Source organism: Bombina bombina, chromosome 7, assembly GCF_027579735.1.
Source record: "Bombina bombina isolate aBomBom1 chromosome 7, aBomBom1.pri, whole genome shotgun sequence".
Classification (NCBI taxonomy): Eukaryota; Metazoa; Chordata; class Amphibia; order Anura; family Bombinatoridae; genus Bombina; species Bombina bombina.
Window position 1 is genome coordinate 10,739,427 of NC_069505.1, and position 21,406 is coordinate 10,760,832.

Genomic DNA, 21,406 nt, shown 5'->3' on the forward strand with positions numbered 1-21,406 from the left:
TAGCTATGCAGCATCACTTTCTAGTCATTTAGCATATGAGTATTATGTACCTTTAATAAATTCTGCACCACCCTCTTAACAAATAGTGAACAATTATTTTTTTCTGTGACAAATTATTCATTTGAACCCAATTTTTCAAGTCTAATTCAGCAGACACTTATGTGTTCCTGACTTGTCTAAGGATCTACACTTGCATAAACCTATAGGATTTACCTTTTAGTGAACAGTTAGCGCTGCGGAATCTGTTGCTAGCGCTGCGGAATCTGTTGACGCTCTACAAATAACCAATAATAATAGTAATAATTTACAAATCAATTCTCTTCATGATTTAGGATCCAGACAGAAACCGCATTGCACAGTGGCAGAATGTGACTCTTCAACAAGGGATATCAGAGTTCTCCTTTCCCCTTTCCATTGAGCCTCAGCTCGGAGAATATTCCATCCATCTTAAAGACAATGTCCATCCGTTCATGGTAGAGAAATATGGTAATACTCCTTGAGTTGAACTAATACAGATCTGTTACCCGTTCAGAAATACACAATACATTTTAGATCTCAAAGGAGAATTATATAGAGGACACATTTTGACCTTGAAAGACAGAGGTTCAGTCTTGACAAGAGAAGTATTAATGAAAGGATTCCAAACCTGTTTGGTCTCATCATTCTTGTTGCACAGTCCTTGCATGATAAGATACAAATATGTTACCCATTGAAATAATAAGTGTATTGTTGATTGTTTTTAGGGCTGTTTATGAAAATATAGAAATATGTCTGAGCATAATGTATATTGTTAATATGTATACTATTGAAAATGATGTGGTATGTTTATTGTAATATACTCAGCAGACAGCAGAGAATTGTGGGATTTGTAGTACCAGTTATTGGAGGCGGGCAGTGAGTACCTTCAGTAATTCCTGTAGCTTTTATATATAATATTTTATAGTGTAGTTTAATTTTGGATACATTCTAATGTTTTATTGGGAACTTAAACTCTGACAGTATCACTTTTTATCAACATATATACATACAAGAAAACTCCAGATTTATGCACTAACTTTTATTAAAGACATACACCTGGGTGCTCACATTGGTATTTGTAAAATAATGATAGTACAAATAGGCACTCACAGGACTTTGTAATGCAAAAACGTATTGGAAAACCAATTCAATAGATATATAATGTGTCAACGTTTCAGATTATTACAAAAAGTCTTTTTGAAGACATTCAAAACACAGTTGATGATTTCTTTTAATGTCTTGGAAAAAAAGCTTATGTAAAAAGCCAAAAAGTTGACGCAATGGGATAGATTTACTAAGCAGCGCATACTGCATCCTCCTACAATTGTTTCAGGCTTGCCTGAAACGTAAGTTAAGGAGCAGCGGTCGTAAGGTGGCGGACTGAAATCATATGATCGGGATGATTGACACCGCCTGCTAGCGGCTGGGGGTGCTTGTGCAATTTTAAATACCGACAGTGTATGCTGTCTGCATTTAGCGAGGTCGAGCGGACATGATTCGCTACAGCAAATCATGTCTGCTTGACCTTTAGGCCTCTAGTTATCAAGCCGTCAACCGCAAATACGCTGGAATTCCGCAGCGTATTTGTGGCGAGGCTGATTCGCCTTAGTTATCAAGCCCTAGATACCGGCAAAAGTAGAATTTTGTGACGTAAGCTTCGATCCGCCAGACTCAGTCCGACACAGATCGATTCTTACGTCACTACAGATGTTCCGCACACACGTTCGGCACAATCTGACTACTTTTGCTAGTTATCAAAAAACTAGCAGGTACGCTCGGCACTTTTCTGGACCAGCGTACCTGGTTTTCAAACCGCCGCCCTGGAGGCAGCGGATCCCATAGGAATCAATGGGAGTCTGACCATAGCGAAAGTTCATGCTCGCTGCTGCCAGAAATCCCATTGATTCCTATGGGAGATGTCTGCACCTAACACCCTAATGTACCCCGAGTCTAAACACCCCTAATCTGTCCCCCCCTACACCGCCCCAACTAAATAAATGTATTGCCCCTTAAACCGCCGCTCCCGGAGCCCACCGCCACTATAATAAATATGTTAACGCCTAAACCACCGCTCCCGGTCCCCGCTGCAACTATAAAATATGTATTAACCCCTAAACCGCCGCTCCCGGTCCCCGCCGCAACTATAATATATGTATTAACCCCTAAACCGCCGCTCCCGGACCCCGCCACCACCTACATAATACATAGTAACCCCTATCCTGTCCCTCCTACACCGTCACCAAATAAAGTTATTAACCCCTATCCTGCCGATCCTGGACCCCGCCGCAACTAAATAAATTGTTTAACCCCTAAACCGCCACTCCCGGACCCCGCCGCCACCTATATTAAACTTATTAACCCCTAATCTGCCCCCCCCACACCGTCGCCACCTATAATAAATTTATTAACCCCTAAACCTAAGTCTAACACTAACCCTAACACCCCCCTAACTTAAATATTAATTAAATAAATCTAAATAATATTTCTCTTATTAACTAAATTAATCCTATTTAAAACTAAATACTTACCTTTAAAATAAACCCTAATATAGCTACAATATAAATAATAATTATATTGTAGCTATCTTAGGATTTATTTTTATTTTACAGGCAACTTTCAATTTATTTTAACTAGGTACAATAGCTATTAAATTGTTATTAACTATTTAATAGCTACCTAGTTAAAATAAAGAGAAATTTTCCTGTAAAATAAAAACTAACCTAAGTTACAATTACACCTAACACTACACTATACATAAATAAATTATTCCTATTTAAAACTAAATACTTACCTGTAAAATAAACCCTAAGATAGCTACAATGTAATTAATTATTACATTGTAGCTATTTTAGGATTTATATTTATTTTACAGGTAACTTTGTATTTATTTTAGCTAGTTAGAATAGTTATTAAATAGTTATTAACTATTTAATAACTACCTAGCTAAAAGAATTGAGCTCGCATTCTATTGGCTGTTCCGATCAGCCAATAGAATGCGAGCTCAATCTGATTGGCTGATTGGATCAGCCAATTGGATTGAACTTCAATCTGATTGGCTGATTAAATCAGCCAATCAGATTTTTCCTACCTTAATTCCGATTGGCTGATAGAATTGAAGGGATGCCATCTTGGATGACGTCACTTAAAGGTACCGTCATTCGTCGTTAGTCGTCGGGAAGAAGAGGATGGCTCTGCGTCGGCTCGTCTGAAGATGGCTCCGCTCCGGATGGATGAAGATTGAAGACGCCGCTTGGATGAAGACTTCAATCGGATGGAAGACCTCTTCAGCGCCCCTTGGATGATGACTTCAATCGGATGGAAGACTTCTTCAGCGCCCCTTGGATGATGACTTCTGCCGCTCCGGATCTCTTCTTCATTTCCATCGGTGGTCGGCTGGCTGAAGACGGATAAAGGTAGGATGATCTTCAGGGGGGTAGTGTTAGGTTTATTTAAGGGGGGTTTGGGTTAGAGTAGGGGTGTGTGGGTGGTGGGTTTTAATGTTGGGGGGGGGTTGTATTTTTATTTTACAGGCAAAAGAGCTGTTTTCTTTGGGGCATGCCCCACAAAAGGCCCTTTTAAGGGCTGGTAAGGTAATAGAGCTGGTAACGTTTAAATGTAGAATAGGGTAGGGAATTTTTTTATTTTGGGGGGCTTTGTTATTTTATTATGGGGCTTAGATTAGGTGTAAGTAGCTTAAAATTGTTGTAATATTTTTGAAATGTTTGTAACATATTTTTTTTTTTGTAACTTAGCTTTTTTATTTTTTGTACAGGTAAGTATTTAGTTTTAAATAGGAATAATATATTTAAAGGGACACTGTACCCAAAAATTTTCTTTCGTGATTCACATTGAGCATGAAATTTTAAGCAACTTTCTAATTTACTCCTATTATCAAATTTTCTTCATTCTCTTGGTATCTTTATTTGAAATGCAAGAATGTTAAGTTTAGATGCCGGCCCACTTTTGGTGAACAACCTGGGTTGTCCTTGCTGATTGGTGGATAAATTCATCCACCAATAAAAAAGTGCTGTCCAAAGTACTGAAACCAAAAAAAAGCTGAGATGCCTTCTTTTTCAAATAATGATAGCAAGAGAACAAAGAAAAATTGATAATAGGAGTAAATTGGAAAGTTGCTTAAAATTGCATACTCTTTCTGAATTACAAAAGAAAAAATTTGGGTACAGTGTCCCTTTAAGTATAGTGTAGTGTTAGGTGTAATTGTAACTTAGGTTAGTTTTTATTTTACAGGTAATTTTCTCTTTATTTTAACTAGGTAGGTATTAAATAGTTAATAACTATTTAATAGCTATTGTACCTAGTTAAAATAAATTGAAAGTTGGCTGTAAAATAAAAATAAATCCTAAAATAGCTACAATATAATTATTATTTATATTGTAGCTATATTAGGGTTTATTTTAAAGGTAAGTATTTAGTTTTAAATAGGATTAATTTAGTTAATAAGAGTAATATTTATTTAGATTTATTTAATTAATATTTAAGTTAGGGGATGTTAGGGTTAGACTTAGGTTTAGGGGTTAATAAATGTATTATAGGTTGCGGCGGTGTAGGGGGGCAGGATAGGGGTTAATAAATGTATTATAGGTGGCGACGGTGTAGGGGGGGCAGATTAGGGGTTAATAAGTTTAATATAGGTGGCGGCGGGGTCCGGGAGCGGCGGTTTAGGGGTTAAACAATTTATTTAGTTGTGGCGGGGTCCGGGATCGGCAGGATAGGGGTTAATAAATTTATTATAGGTGGCGGCGGTATAGGAGGGGCAGGATAGGGGTTACTAGGTATAATGTAGGTGGCGGTGGGCTCCGGGAGCGGCGGTTTAGGGGTTAATACATTTATTATAGTTGTGGCGGTGTCTGGGAGCGGCGGTTTAGGGGTTACTAACTTTATTTAGTTGCAGGGGGCTCTGGGGGCGCCGGTATAGGGGGTAGAACAGTGTAGTTTAGTGTGGGTGCTTAGTGACAGGCTAGCAATAAAGCTGTAAAAAAGCGTGGCTTTTTGACCGATTTATTGATAACTTTGGCGAGATTTTTCAGGTCCGCGGTGGCGATGGTAGGCGAGCTTAGGCGGGCGTATTGGGCCGGCGAAGGCAGGTAAAGTAGACACGTTGATAACTAGAGGCCTTAGTAAATCTACCCCATTGTATCTATTGAATTTTTTTTTCTAATTAATTTAGGTGACATTTTTGCATTTAAAAATTTTATGAATGCCGATTTCTACTATTTTTACTGAAGTTTACAAAACACCTTACCTGTTACCATAGAGGCTTGTTAATCCAATTCTAGCGTAAAAAATACCACCAGAATCAAAGACTAAAATAAATATAGTATATAGCAGTAAGCATTGTACAAAGTTATATGGTAATACAAATTATAACAGAAATTAAATGAGATGAAATTGTGGGTCAAACTTTATACAAAATCCTATCACTCTCGCAAAGTGAACCCACATTATATGTAGTGATACAGGGTCACAAATCTTTAGAACATCTTAAATTACCCATCTTTTTTAATGGTGAACTTTGGAAGTAAATTATTAGAAACATATGTAAAAGATTCTGATTGAGCCAACAGTCGGTTAAGAACGGACTAAATGGATATCTCCTGAATGCTATGATAAAACAAATCAGATGTAATTACGTCACAAAACACAGATTGAAAGCCAATCAAAAAACTAAGGTCATTTCAGATCAACTGCCAATAGGAGATATTCAGTTTAGACATTTATTTGTTTTATGCACCTGTAATATGGGTTCTTCTGAAGGAGGAGATGTTTGCACCTCTGTGGCTTATAAAAACAAGCTGTCTAATTTCAAATATTTCTTTTAACAGTTCTTCCAAAATTTGAAGTTTTCTTACATCTCCCAGATCACGTCAGCACTGGGCAAACTCATTTTCAATTTCAAGTACATGGCAGGTAAGATAAGTTAGATTTTGTTTATCTAAATGGATATCTAGCTGTAAATGTGGTATCTATGTATTAAAAATATATTTTTTATATTGTTATTAAAATAATAATAATTACTAATTCATTTTATTGAAAAGCATCAACATATTATGCAATGGTCCACTGGGGTAGAATAAATATATCATAATAATATATAGGGGTAGATTTATTAATAGTTGAACGGACAATCATGTCTGCTCACCTCGCTAAATGATGACAGCATATGCTGTTGGCATTTAACATAGCACAAGCATTTTTTAGTGAAATGCTTGTGCAATGCCGCGGGCTGTCATTCATCCCAATCAGATTGGGATGATTTCAATCCGCCACCTAAAAGGTGGTAGACAAGTTGGTTCTTAACTTCTGTTTCAGGCAAGGCTGAAACGGTGGGGCTCCGCAGCAGCATACGTTACTTAATAAATGGAGCTAATAATGTGTAATCAGTGAGTAGTCCTACAACGTGGGAACTGAGTCTAGGTCAGAGATGGCTGACTGGACCTGAAAATAAAAATATCTATTATGAGGACTTCTGGTGGTGGCCCTCACTGGCCTAGATGATAATTGTGGTGTAGAGACAAAAGGTCAGGAGACCTGAGAATCAGGATAGGACATAAACAGATTGTTCTTGCAATAAGCATCACACATCTGCATAATAATTTAATGATTTTCTTAAAGGGACAGTCTACACTAGAATTGTTATTGTTTTAAAAGAAAGATAATCCCTGTATTATCCATTCCCCAGTTTTGCATAAAAAACACTGTTATATTAATATACTTTTTACCTCTGTGATTACCTTGTATCTATGCTTCTGCAGACTGCCTCTTATCTCAGTTATATTAATATACTTTTTACCTCTGTGATTACCTTGTATCTAAGCCTCTGCAGACTGCCCCCTTATCTCAGTTTTACCTCTGTGATTACCTTGTGTCTAAGCCTCTGCAGACAGCCCCTTATCTCATTTTTACCTCTGTGATTACCCTGTATCTAAGCCTCTGCAGACTACCCCTTATCTCAGTTTTACCTCTGTGATTACCTTGTATCTAAGCCTCTGCAGACTGCCCCCTTATCTCATTTTTACCTCTGTGATTACCTTGTGTCTAAGCCTCTGCAGACAGCCCCTTATCTCATTTTTACCTCTGTGATTACCTTGTATCTAAGCCTCTGCAGACTGCCCCCTTATCTCATTTTTACCTCTGTGATTACCTTGTATCTAAGCCTCTGCAGACAGCCCCTTATCTCATTTTTACGTCTGTGATTACCTTGTATCTAAGCCTCTGCAGACAGCCCCTTATCTCATTTTTACCTCTGTGATTACCTTGTATCTAAGCCTCTGCAGACTGCCCCCTTATCTCATTTTTACCTCTGTGATTACCTTGTGTCTAAGCCTCTGCAGACTGCCCCCTTATCTCAGTTTTACCTCTGTGATTACCCTGTATCTAAGCCTCTGCAGAATGCCCCCTTATCTCAGTTTTACCTCTGTGATTACCTTGTATCTAAGCCTCTGCAGACTGCTCCCTTATCTCAGTTTTACCTCTGTGATTACCATGTATCTAAGCCTCTGCAGACTGCCCCTTATCTCAGTTTTACCTCTGTGATTACCTTGTATCTAAGCCTCTGCAGACTACCCCTTATCTCAGTTTTACCTCTGTGATTACCTTGTATCTAAGCCTCTGCAGACTGCCCCCTTATCTCAGTTTTACCTCTGTGATTACCCTGTATCTCAGCCTCTGCAGACTGCTCCTTATCTCAGTTATATTAATATACTTTTTACCTCTGTGATTACCTTGTATCTAAGCCTCTGCAGACTACCCCTTATCTCAGTTTTACCTCTGTGATTACCTTGTATCTAAGCTTCTGCAGACTGACCCTTATCTCAGTTATATTAATATACTTTTTACCTCTGTAATTACCTTGTATCTAAGCCTGTGCAAACTGCCCCTTATCTCAGTTATATTAATATACTTTTTACCTCTGTGGTTACCTTGTATCTAAGCCTCTTCAGACTGCCCCTTATCTCAGTTATATTAATATACTTTTTACCTCTGTGATTACCCTGTATCTAGGAACCTTCTTCCAGCCCCCTGATCACATGACTCTTTATTTATTTTATTGAGTTGCATTTAAGCCAATTAGTGCTGTGTTGTGCACAACCCATGGGCGTGAGCACAATGTTATCTATATGGCACACATGAATTAACAGTGTCTAACTGTAGTGCACAGACGTGAGCACAATGTTATCTATATGGCACACGTGACTTCTTATTTATTATCTATTGACTTCCGTTTTAGCCAATTAGTGCTGTGTTGTGCAAACTCTTAAACAACTCCACAGAAGAGAGCACAATGTTATCTATATGGCTCACATGAACTAGCACTCCCCTGTATGTGATTAAGAGGCTGATAGTGGCTTAGAAACAAGCAGACATATATAAAGTATATTAATATAACAATGTTGGTTGTGCACAGCTGGGGAATGGGTAGTAAAGGCGTTGTCTATCTTTTAAACAATAACAATGTAGTTTTGACTGTCCCTTTAAGTAATTAAGAGAAAGTTATATAATTAAATAATGAGATTGATCATTACATTTTAACAAAATAGCCAATTAAGAGATACTTTATATCTTGGAACTCCAGCACCAAGAACACATATTTCCTGGCTTGAGGTGAATCAGTGTAGACATTCCTCAGTTTTTATATGTGAAGCATGAACATTAGGAGAAAGATCCAAAACCAAGTATACAAATACGTTAAACCTTATAAAAACCCTTTGTACCCATCTTTATCCCTTAAAGGGACAGTATACACCAATTTTCATATAACTGCATGTAATAGACACTATGTAAAGAATAATATGCACAGATACTGATCTATAAATCCAGTATAAAACCATTTCAAAACCCAGGAAAACTGTCTGACTCAATGCCGGAGTGGGAGACTGGGTCATGGGGAAAGAGTTTTATTATGCACCTAAAGCTTCCATAGGAGTGCCACTCTCCCCTTCTTCAAGCTTCACTCCATCTCCTAGCATCACAGTGCTGTACCGTATCATGTGTTTTCCCATTGGAGACAACATAAAGTGGATATAAAAAGTCTACACACCCCTGTTAAAATGTCAGGTTTCTGTGATGTAAAAAAATGAGACAAAGATAAATAATTTCAGAACTTTTTCCACCTTTAATGTGGCCTATAAACTGTACAACTCAATTGAGAAACAAACTGAAATCTTTTAGGTAAAGGGAAATAAAAAAACTAAAATAATGTGGTTGCATAAGTGTGAACACACTTTTATAACTGGGGATGTAGCTGTGTTTAGAATTAAGCAATCACATACAAAATCATGTTAAATAGGAGTCAGTACACACCTGTCATCATTTAAAGTGTCTCTGATTAACCCCAAATAAAGTTCAGCTGTTCTAGTCGGTCTTTCCTGACATTTTGTTAGTCGCATCCTACAGCACAAGCCATGGTCCGCAGAGAGCTTCTAAAGCATCAGAGGGATCTCATTGTTAAAAGGTATTAGTCAGCAGAAGGGTACAAAAGAATTTCCAAGGCATTAGATATACCATGGGACACAGTGAAGACAGTCATCATCAAGTGAAGAAAATATGGTGCAACAGTGACATTACCAAGAACTGGATATCCCTCCAAAATTGATGAAAAGATGAGAAGAAAACTGGTCTGGGATGCTGCCAAGAGGCCTACAGCAACATTAAAGGAGCTGCAGGAATATCTGACAAGTACTGGCTGTGTGGTACATGTGACAACAATCGCCCGTATTCTTCATATGTCTGGGCTATGGGGTAGAGTGGCAAGACGGAAGCCTTTTCTTACAAAAAAAACCCATCCAAGCCCGGCTAAAATTTGCAAAAACACATCTGAAGTTTCCCAAAAGCATGTTGCAAAAGGTGTTCTGGTCTGATGAAACCAAAGTTGAACTTTTTGGTCACAATTCCAAAAGATATGTTTGGCGCAAAAACAACATTGCATATCACCAAAAGAACACCATACCCACAGTGAAGCATGGTGGTGTCAGCATCATGCTTTGGGGCTGTTTTTCTTCAGCTGGAACTGGGGTCTTAGTCAAGGTAGAGGGAATAATGAACAGTTCCAAATACCAGACAATATTGGCACAAAACCTTCAGGCTTCTGCTAGAAAGCTGAACATGAAGAGGAACTTCATCTTTCAGCATGACATCCAAATCAACAAAGGAATGGCTTCACCAGAAGAAGATTAAAGTTTAGGAATGGCCCAGCCAGAGCCCAGACCTGAATCCAATTCAAAATCTGTGGGGTGATCTGAAGAGGGCTGTGCACAGTAGATGCCCTCACATTCTGACAGATTTAGAGTGTTTTTGCAAAGAATAGTGGGCAAATCTTGCGAAGTCAAGATGTGCCATGCTGAAAAACTCATACCCAAAAAGACTGAGTGCTGTAATAAAATCAAAAGGTGCTTCAATAAAGTATTAGTTTAAGGGTGTTCACACTTATGCAACCATATTATTGTATTTTTTTATTTTTACTTCCCTTTACCTAAAAGATTTCAGTTTGTTTTTCAATTGAGTTGTACAGTTTATAGGTCACATTAAAGGGGGGAAAAAGTTCTGAAATGATTTATCTTTGTCTCATTTTTTTACATCACAGAAACCTGACATTTTAACAGGTGTGTGTAGATTTTTTATATCCACTGTAGGATCACAGGGCTGGACGTCACTCGGTCAATTGCCAGAGATTAAGGAACACCACTCCAGAGGCATACTCAAGCGTCGATCAACAAAAACGAAAAGTTTTTCTTTATTAGAATCCATAGGCTGTGGCTGTGAGATCCACTGACGTGTTTTGGCTTTTAAACCAAAGTCATAGCTAACAATCTCACTGTCACTTCCTACCTAAATAGTCACATAAGTACATGACTTGAAAATGACACATTTTATATTTATATTTTATTAGCTTCAATGGCTGGCTTACAAACAATTGAAACCTTATAAATTATATATGTATATATATATATATATATATATATATATATATATATATATATATATATATATACATAGATGCAATGTGTTATTTCTAAAAATATGATTTGCAACAGAAATCCTATAGATGTCCGACAACTGTACTCAATTACAAACATCATAAAGAATTCTAAGAGAAACTTACAAAACTAGATTAATATAATATAATCTCCATTTAGCATAGCAACCTTTAGAAAATCGACATTAAGAGATAAGCTTCTCTGAATACGTGAGTATTTTTACTTCAGAACTGTATGAAAAAACTGCGGGATGAAGACCTGTGATTGGACAATAATTGCACTATTTTTCTGACAAACTTTCTGCACTAGACTTTTTACAACAACAAAAAGTATTTTTTTTCTCATTGCCATTTCAGATATACGTTTGGGAAGCCAGTACAAGGTGTCTATAGCAGTGAGCTGTGTCAAAAAGCACAACATAATTATTATTATTGGCGGTACAGAGATGAAAAGAATATTTGTGAGTCCTTCACAGGAACAGTAAGTAAGGAATTCTCAAGAAATAACGCATGTGCTTTGAAAAAAATGGGTGAAAGTAACAGTTATTAAAAAAAATACAAATGAAATAAATCTGAATTAAAAAAGAAAACTGGGTTATCAAAATTCAAGAAGTTTAAATGTAAGTAAACATGAAAATGAGTTAAAATGAGATGGAGCATAGATTACGTAGGTCCATCTCACTTTTTGACTGGTCAATAGTCATTAATACGGTTGTCAAAGAAAATGGCACAATCTGGCAGATTTCTGTTTTGTGCTTCTCATTTTACACCTTTGTTAACAGGATAAAAAATATGCCCTGTCTGGGTGTAAAGTGTTAAAATGTCATTTATGACTGTTATTGTAAAATGCAAAACACCTATGGAACACATAAAACGCAAACATAATCAATATTTAATAAAATCATATGAATAATGAAGAATTATGTAGACTCTAATATATTATATTTAACAGTACCTATAAATCTATTTAAGATATTAAAACCTTAAATATTATACATTAAAGAAATTATTTATAATATAAAAATATTGTTTTAAACTTTATAAATAAACATATTCACTAAACAGAGAGTCTGATGTAAATTAAATAGGTTAAAAAGATATGTGTACGTCTTTTGAGTCGATCACAGATGAAGATAACAAGTGCACCATCTTGGTAGAGCTGCTAAAAAACACTCCGATTTACCTTTTAAAATCACCAAATATGCTGGACACTAAATTAAAATGGGGGGCGGGGTCATACTTAACATATGGAATTTTAAAACCGAAGGCTTTTGAACTCAAAGTTAACAACATTAGCATTCACATATTTTGTTAATGGCTTCCAGATACATGACAGATTGATTAAACTGATCATATTTTAATTTTACAAATACAAAAATTAGCCCATCTCAACAGTTGAAAATAAACGTAACTGAAAAAAATAAAATAAATAATATAATAGCTTATATCTCACCCATTGTGCCAAGGAGAAGGAATAAAATAGTCTCACACCTCTAATTCAATTACTCCTAGCCACACCCCCATTATGTATAGCCACACCTACAATATATCCAGCCACACCCACATTATGTATAGCCACCCCTCCAATATATCCAGCCACACCCCTTTATGTATAGCCACACCTCCCATATATTCAGCTACACTTCTATTATGTATAGCCACCCCAATTATGTCTAGCCACACCTCAAATATATCCAGCCACACCCCCATTATGTCTAGCCACACCTCCAATATATCCAGCCACACCCCCATTATGTATAGCCACACTTCCAATATATCCAGCCACACCTCCAATATATCCAGGAACACTCCTATTATGTCTAGCCACACCTCCAATATATCCAGCCACACTCCTGTTATGTCTTGCCACAACTTCAATATATCCAGCCACACCCCCATTATGTATAGCCACACCTCCGATATATCCAGCCACACTCCTGTTATGTCTAGCCACACCTCCAATATATCCAGCCACATCCCCATTATGTCAAGCCACACCTCCAATATATCCAGCCATACTCCTATTATGTCTAGCCACACCTCCAATATATCCAGCCACACTCCTATTATGTCTAACCACACCTCCAATATATCCAGCCACACTCCTATTATGTCTAACCACACCTCCAATATAGTAGTGAAGTATTGTGTACAGCGCCAATACAGGCTAAGGGATAAATATAAACACTAAAAGATGAAATGTATACCTGCTAAGGCTAAAAAGGATTTAATACAAATAAAATAGTATTTGGTAACAAATGATGGATAAAAATAATGAATAAAAACAATGGTAAGGTGGAATAATCTCTGAAAAACTCACAATGTGTAAATGACAATTGGATCCAAGGGTGTGAGAAAACTGAAATAATGATATTGTGAAATCCACGTGTAAGTGCGAATACACAAATAAGCAAAGTGTTTATGCAACATAAATGTGCAACATAAATGGGCATAAATGTGCAGAGTGTTTTTGCAGCATAGGTGAGCAGCCAAGTGTGATAATAAAATTATGAACGTATGAACACTGTGTGTAAATAAAAAAGAATCAATTCACAAACTAATAATCAAAAATTCACAAGAAATAATAAATAATAATATATGAATAGTCCTGATGACACTGCAGTGCAAAAAGGAAAAAAGAACCAAAAAATGAACAAAAATAAGTCACAGGTGAGTTGATACCAATGAGTGACGAATGTGGAAAAAGGATGAGGTGACACAAGGCAAAAAAGAAAAATTATATGTTGAAAAAATAGATAAAAAAATCCAGTGAAAAACAAAAAACCCAAATGATGTTCAACAAATGTTAATAAAGATCAAAAAAGAACAAAAGGGGTGTTGTAATCCAAATAACAGTAAATTAGAAATGGAATCACATGAAGGAACCTTGAATCCTGAGGGGGAGAGTTCCCAGGTGAATCCTAACAACGGTCAGCTCTTTGTCCACTGTCCTAGAAATGTCCCTGTAGAAAAAGGATTAACATAGCGTAACAAGTCCTCAAAGTGGTTAAAAACTTAGAATAGTGCTTACCAACAGGTCTACGCGTTTCGGCCCCAAGATAAGGCCTTTATCAAGACTGCTGAAGTGGTAAGCTGAGAGCCTTTAAATAACAGTGTCATTTAAGTGACCGGATGTGGCTCTTCCGGTTTCGCCATAAGTTAAAAAGAATATTTAACATGTATAAAGTGTGTAAAATATCACTCAGAGATAAATTGTCCTATATTTAAGATTTGTATATATGTATTTGATGTTTGGTGTCATTTAGTTCAATATATCTTAAGCACCCATGATCATGATGTCACTTCCGGTTTACCGGAGTAAACATTTTTTAACTGATCTTACGTTTTGGTAGCCTCAGGTTATGAACTCTAGTTAGAAGATATACTTTAGAGATGTACTTTTGTATATTTAAAGCTCAATCACCTATATTTTTATGGTGACGATTTTGTGGTGATTTGATTGGTCGTGACGTCATGATCCAATTTCTATGATCCTATTGGTTTAGGAAAGAGGTGTGTGGGTAATAGTCCTCCTGATTGGGTGTTGAGATGTCAAATAACTTTTTAACAAAGGGGGACAAATTGTTTCGATAGCAGAGGAGATTTGGAAAATAAAAATACCCATTTTTGACGATAAAGAAGCCCATTATTTAAAATAAGAGCAGTTAAGAATGATTAGCCGTTTCATAATAGGAAACGGCTCTAGAGTAATTGGAGATAATTTATATGTCTTCTCCATTATTTTTGTACAAATCATGTATTCTATGCCGAGATATAGTTTATATATCTTCTCCAATACTATGTACATAGTGATTATATAATTTATATATCTTCTCCAATATATGTGTACATAGTAATGAACGATATGCCTTACATTTAAATGAGATTATAGGAGGTCTATTGGTCCTCTGTAAACTAGTGCTGCTTTAGGTATTTTTAAGTGTTTTTGAGGTACAGCAGCATAGTGGGGAATATTACCAACATCAAAGTTGGAAAATATAATCCAATAGTGGCACAGTGGTAGAATAGTAAAAAAGGAAGATCACTAATCCTATAAACCTAATCAAATTAGTTTAGCCAGGTTTTAGAGAAAAAATGCTATAGCAGTGTGTGTAATTTATCTTACACTGTGTCAAACAAAAGGGCTGTGGCTTTTTTAGAAAAGAAGGGAAGAAGAGTCTAAAATCCATAATGTAAGAGAGACTTTATAAGGGTATATCTGTATGTTTTAAGTCAGAGTTTTATACATACTCATCACTGAGTTCAATAGCCTCAGTAAATTCCGTAGAGGAGGGTGTGTTAATACCCCTTATCTGTACCAACAGAATGGAATCTTATATAAGACCTTTAGATCACTAAGGTCTGTAGTGTCACATAATTTGGCGAGCAGTGGTTGAGTGGGTGTATGAGAGATCTATAAACTACCCAATAGTTAAGAGACTTGGTGGTGACCAATATAGATATAAGAGAAACTCCTGTGGATTTCTTATGAGCAGAGAATGATGAACTTCTAAAGTAGAAATAACATATAAGACCAGATACCTGGACTATACATAAGATATATATATTTTAGCCCTTGGGATGTAGGGAGGATCTGACAGAGATTATATTGAATTCAGAATGAGGGGATAGTCTGATGCATATTCTATAGTGGAGTCCTTCATTTACCTTTAGGTCAGGGGTATAGTGGTACTGGAAGCGGAGACTATTTTGGGGGAGAGCTTAGTCAATCTATGTCTAGAGTATGTACTTCTCGTCAAAGTTTGGGAGTTATGAATAGATACATTTGGTGAGGATTCTGGAGAGTGTCAAATACGATGGTATCATAATGCTATTAGATATAATCATAGATTAAGAAGTACAGAAGTACGTAAAAGCTCTTCCATCGTATTTAAGAGATTCCACACAAGTTTTGAACATCCTTGAGAACATCCCATGGGAGGAAGGTTACATCATGGCGACCTGTGATGTAGCGGCCTTGTATACAAGTATACCACACAAGGAGGGTCGTGAAGCAATAAAATGGTTTTTGGACAAAGATCCACTAATGCCAGAAGATCAGGCTGAGTTCATATTGGATAGCATCCAATATATATTGACACATAATTACTTTTGCAATGAGGGGATATACTACCAACAGATCTGCGGTACAGCCATGGGGACCAGGTTCGCGCCCAGCTATGCCAACTTATACATGGGAAGATGGGAGAGCATCTTCTGGGACTCATGCCCAGCTGGCGCGGACCTGGTCCTGTACCGCAGATATATTGATGATATTCTAATCATCTGGAAAGGTTCGATACAGGACCTTATATATACAATAGAGATCATGAACCAGAACCTCTTAAATCTGAAGTTCACTTATACATGGAGTCCAAAAGAAATTGTCTTTTTGGACCTAAAAATAGAAGCTAAAAAAGGCAAATGGGAAACATCTACACATTTTAAATCAGTTGACAGCAATAGCTACATACATTATGAGAGCTGTCACCATGTAAAATGGAAAAATAACATCCCAAAGAGCCAATTTTTAAGGGCCCGGAAAAACTGTTCAAATATCCACAGGAGTTTCTCTTATATCTATATTGGTCACCACCAAGTCTCTTAACTATTGGGTAGTTTATAGATCTCTCATACACCCACTCAACCACTGCTCGCCAAATTATGTGACACTACAGACCTTAGTGATCTAAAGGTCTTATATAAGATTCCATTCTGTTGGTACAGATAAGGGGTATTAACACACCCTCCTCTACGGAATTTACTGAGGCTATTGAACTCAGTGATGAGTATGTATAAAACTCTGACTTAAGACATACAGATATACCCTTATAAAGTCTCTCTTACATTATGGATTTTAGACTCTTCTTCCCTTCTTTTCTAAAAAAGCCACAGCCCTTTTGTTTGACACAGTGTAAGATAAATTACACACACTGCTATAGCATTTTTTCTCTAAAACCTGGCTAAACTAATTTGATTAGGTTTATAGGATTAGTGATCTTCCTTTTTTACTATTCTACCACTGTGCCACTATTGGATTATATTTTCCAACTTTGATGTTGGTAATATTCCCCACTATGCTGCTGTACCTCAAAAACACTTAAAAATACCTAAAGCAGCACTAGTTTACAGAGGACCAATAGACCTCCTATAATCTCATTTAAATGTAAGGCATATCGTTCATTACTATGTACACATATATTGGAGAAGATATATAAATTATATAATCACTATGTACATAGTATTGGAGAAGATATATAAACTATATCTCGGCATAGAATACATGATTTGTGCGATAAACCTATAAATATGTACAAAAATAATGGAGAAGACATATAAATTATCTCCAATTACTCTAGAGCCGTTTCCTATTATGAAACGGCTAATCATTCTTAACTGCTCTTATTTTAAATAATGGGCTTCTTTATCGTCAAAAATGGGTATTTTTATTTTCCAAATCTCCTCTGCTATCGAAACAATTTGTCCCCCTTTGTTAAAAAGTTATTTGACATCTCAACACCCAATCAGGAGGACTATTACCCACACACCTCTTTCCTAAACCAATAGGATCATAGAAATTGGATCATGACGTCACGACCAATCAAATCACCACAAAATCGTCACCATAAAAATATAGGTGATTGAGCTTTAAATATACAAAAGTACATCTCTAAAGTATATCTTCTAACTAGAGTTCATAACCTGAGGCTACCAAAACGTAAGATCAGTTAAAAAATGTTTACTCCGGTAAACCGGAAGTGACATCATGATCATGGGTGCTTAAGATATATTGAACTAAATGACACCAAACATCAAATACATATATACAAATCTTAAATATAGGACAATTCTATCTCTGAGTGATATTTTACACACTTTATACATGTTAAATATTCTTTTTAACTTATGGCGAAACCGGAAGTGCACCCCAGAGCCACATCCGGTCACTTAAGTGACACTGTTATTTAAAGGCTCTCAGCTTACCACTTCAGCAGTCTTGATAAAGGCCTTATCTTGGGGCCGAAACGCGTAGACCTGTTGGTAAGCACTATTCTAAGTTTTTAACCACTTTGAGGACTTGTTACGCTATGTTAATCCTTTTTCTACAGGGACATTTCTAGGACATTGGACAAAGAGCTGACCGTTGTTAGGATTCACCTGGGAACTCTCCCCCTCAGGATTCAAGGTTCCTTCATGTGATTCCATTTCTAATTTACTGTTATTTGGATTACAACACCCCTTTTGTTCTTTTTTGATCTTTATTAACATTTGTTGAACATCATTTGGGTTTTTTGTTTTTCACTGGATTTTTTTATCTATTTTTTCAACATATAATTTTTCTTTTTTGCCTTGTGTCACCTCAGCCTTTTTCCACATTCGTCACTCATTGGTATCAACTCACCTGTGACTTATTTTTGTTCATTTTTTGGTTCTTTTTCCTTTTTGCACTGCAGTGTCATCAGGACTATTCATATATTATTATTTATTATTTCTTGTGAATTTTTGATTATTAGTTTGTGAATTGATTCTTTTTTATTTACACACAGTGTTCATACGTTCATAATTTTTTATTATCACACTTGGCCGCTCACCTATGCTGCAAAAACACTCTGCACATTTATGCCCATTTATGTTGCACATTTTTGTTGCATAAACACTTTGCTTATTTGTGTATTCGCACTTACACGTGGATTTCACAATATCATTATTTCAGTTTTCTCACACCCTTGGATCCAATTGTCATTTACACATTGTGAGTTTTTCAGAGATTATTCCACCTTACCATTGTTTTTATTCATTATTTTTATCCATCATTTGTTACCAAATACTATTTTATTTGTATTAAATCCTTTTTAGCCTTAGCAGGTATACATTTCATCTTTTAGTGTTTATATTTATCCCTTAGCCTGTATTGGCGCTGTACACAATACTTCACTACTAGTTCTTTCCCTTGGGGGTTGGTTAGACCCTTCATTTGTATTTCAGCTTAAGGGATTGTCTTAGCGCTTGGCTACCACACCATATTCTCTACACACCTCCAATATATCCAGTCACATTCCTATTATGTATAGCCACACCTACAATATTTCTAGCGATACTCCTATTATGTTTAGCCACACTTCCAATATATCCAGCCACACTCTAATTATGTATAGCCACCCCCTATTATGTCTAGCCACACCTCCAATATATCCAGCCTTACCCCCATTATGTATATACTCTAGCCACACCTCCAATATATCCAGCCACACTCCTATTATGTCTAGCCACACCTCCTATATATCCAGCCACACTCCTATTATGTATAGCCACCTCCCATTATGTCTAGCCACACCTCCAATTTATCAAGCCACACCCCCATTATGTCTAGCCACACCTCCAATATATCCATCCACACCCCCATTATGTATAACCACACCTCCAATATATCCAGCCACGCTCCTGTTATGTCTAGCTACACCTGTAACCACCCAGTAGCATCACTTAACTGTCCAACTTCACTCACAAAACACCTATGACCCTATACCCACATGGTACATATATGTTATGCAGACAGCACCTACATGCCTTCTTGCCTCAGTTAACCTCCCCATTAATTGGTTGCTGAAACTGGCGCAGTTTAACTTTTCAGCCTTTTTAAGCAGCATGGAACAAGCAGAATCTTTACATCAAGAACATTGTATTTTATAGTAAATCCATGCAAAGTAAATAGTCAGTGTATATTACAGTGTTTTTAGATAGATACATACATTTATTTCATTTTTGAGGGTGATTTACAGTTTCAGTTTTATGTCCTTTAAAAGGGACCGTCTAGACACAAAACATAATGTTGATTCCTTATTGTTACACACCCGAGAAGGATCCCTCAACTGGTCCCACATCTATCAGTTTGTAAGAAGTGCATGAAACAGTTAAATATTCGTTTGTTAGGAGCTTAAAATGGCTGCCAAGATCCTCCCACCTATTGTATGTATATTTTGCATTGTTAAGTTTCTCCAATCACAATCGACTTGTGAATACATTTTCTTACTTGCACACGCTGATTTGTGCTTGTGCAATATGAAATAGCTAACTAGAAAATATTACACGTGCACTGCTAAACGCTGTGGGCAGAGCTTGGCGGCCATTAAGCTGATGACAAATGATTATTTAATAGTTTCATGTACTACTTATAGCTTATAGATGTGGAACCCGTTGCAAGATCCTTGTCTGGTGTGTAACAATAAATAATAAAGAATAAGGGGGCGAATTATCAATGTGTGGGCGGACATGATTAAATGTAGCAGATCATGTCCGCCGCCCACATCGATAAATGCCGACAGTATACGCTGACGGCATTTATCTTTGCACAAGCATTTCACTACAACTGCTTGTGCAATGCCGCCCCCTGCAGATTCACAACCAATCGGCCGCTAGCAGGGGGTGTCAATCAACCCGACCGTATGCAATCGGGCAGATTGCTGTCCGCCGCCTCAGAGGTGGCAGACGAGTTAAGGGGCAGCGGTCTTGAGACCACTGCTTCTTAACTCCTGTTTCCGGCGAGCCTGAAAGCTCACGCGGAAACTGCTGCATACAGCTCCATACGGCCTTGATAAATCAGACCCTAAGTATTGGGTCTAGACTGTGCCTTTGAGTAAGATAATAAGGGATCAGACTGAGTCCTTACTTAACCTAACCTTGGGTCAATGGGAGATGTTATAATTATACAAATGAATAAATCTGATTTTAAACAGGAGTATGATTTATAAATTAGAGCAGCGTGATACCAAAGCACTCTAATAATAAAATAACAGTGGCCATTGGAGGATAAGTCCCTTTATCCATTTCTTCTGTAGCTTGATAAGACGGGCCGTTCCACCCTAGAGGTGCCTCTCGCTTCCTTTTCTTTAAAGGATCGGAGTTCAGTGACATTAGAGGGTACTGTCTCGATCACTGAGGAAGGCACAGGTAATGTATATGTTTTCCATAAAGGGCAACCCTTCATATAAATACAAAGGCAGTTCTGCAAATCTATTTGTATGTTATTTACGGGGCACAACTACTAGATTTTATAGCATTTGAATGACTGGAATAATAATTAAAGGGATTTGTATTTTGTGATTCAGACAGATCAGATCATTTTAAAAACTTTCTAATTTTTCCTATTATCAGATTTGCTTTGTTCCCATGGTATTCTTTGTTGAAGAGATATCTAGGTAGGCGTCTGGAGCACAATATGGCAGGAAATAGTGATCCATCTAACAGTCTTACAAATGAATAACATTGATATAGTGCTCCAGACACGTGCAGACTCCTAAGCTTACATCCCTGATTTTCAACAAATGATACCAAAAGAGCAAATAACATTTTATAATAGAAGTAAAGTTTATAGACATTTAAAAGGGATTGTTATGT

General features: G+C 36.9%; 1 protein-coding gene across 1 annotated transcript in view; it reads left to right on the forward strand.

Moving 5' to 3' along the window:
• The window catches only part of LOC128635707 (alpha-2-macroglobulin), an 806,957-nt gene that overhangs the window by 156,866 nt on the left and 628,685 nt on the right, over positions 1-21,406 (forward strand). Inside the window, exons 6-8 of the mRNA XM_053688833.1 lie at positions 333-486; positions 5,862-5,946; positions 11,369-11,492. Of these exons, the coding sequence (XP_053544808.1) occupies positions 333-486; positions 5,862-5,946; positions 11,369-11,492 (363 nt within the window). The remainder of the gene's footprint in view (positions 1-332; positions 487-5,861; positions 5,947-11,368; positions 11,493-21,406) is intronic.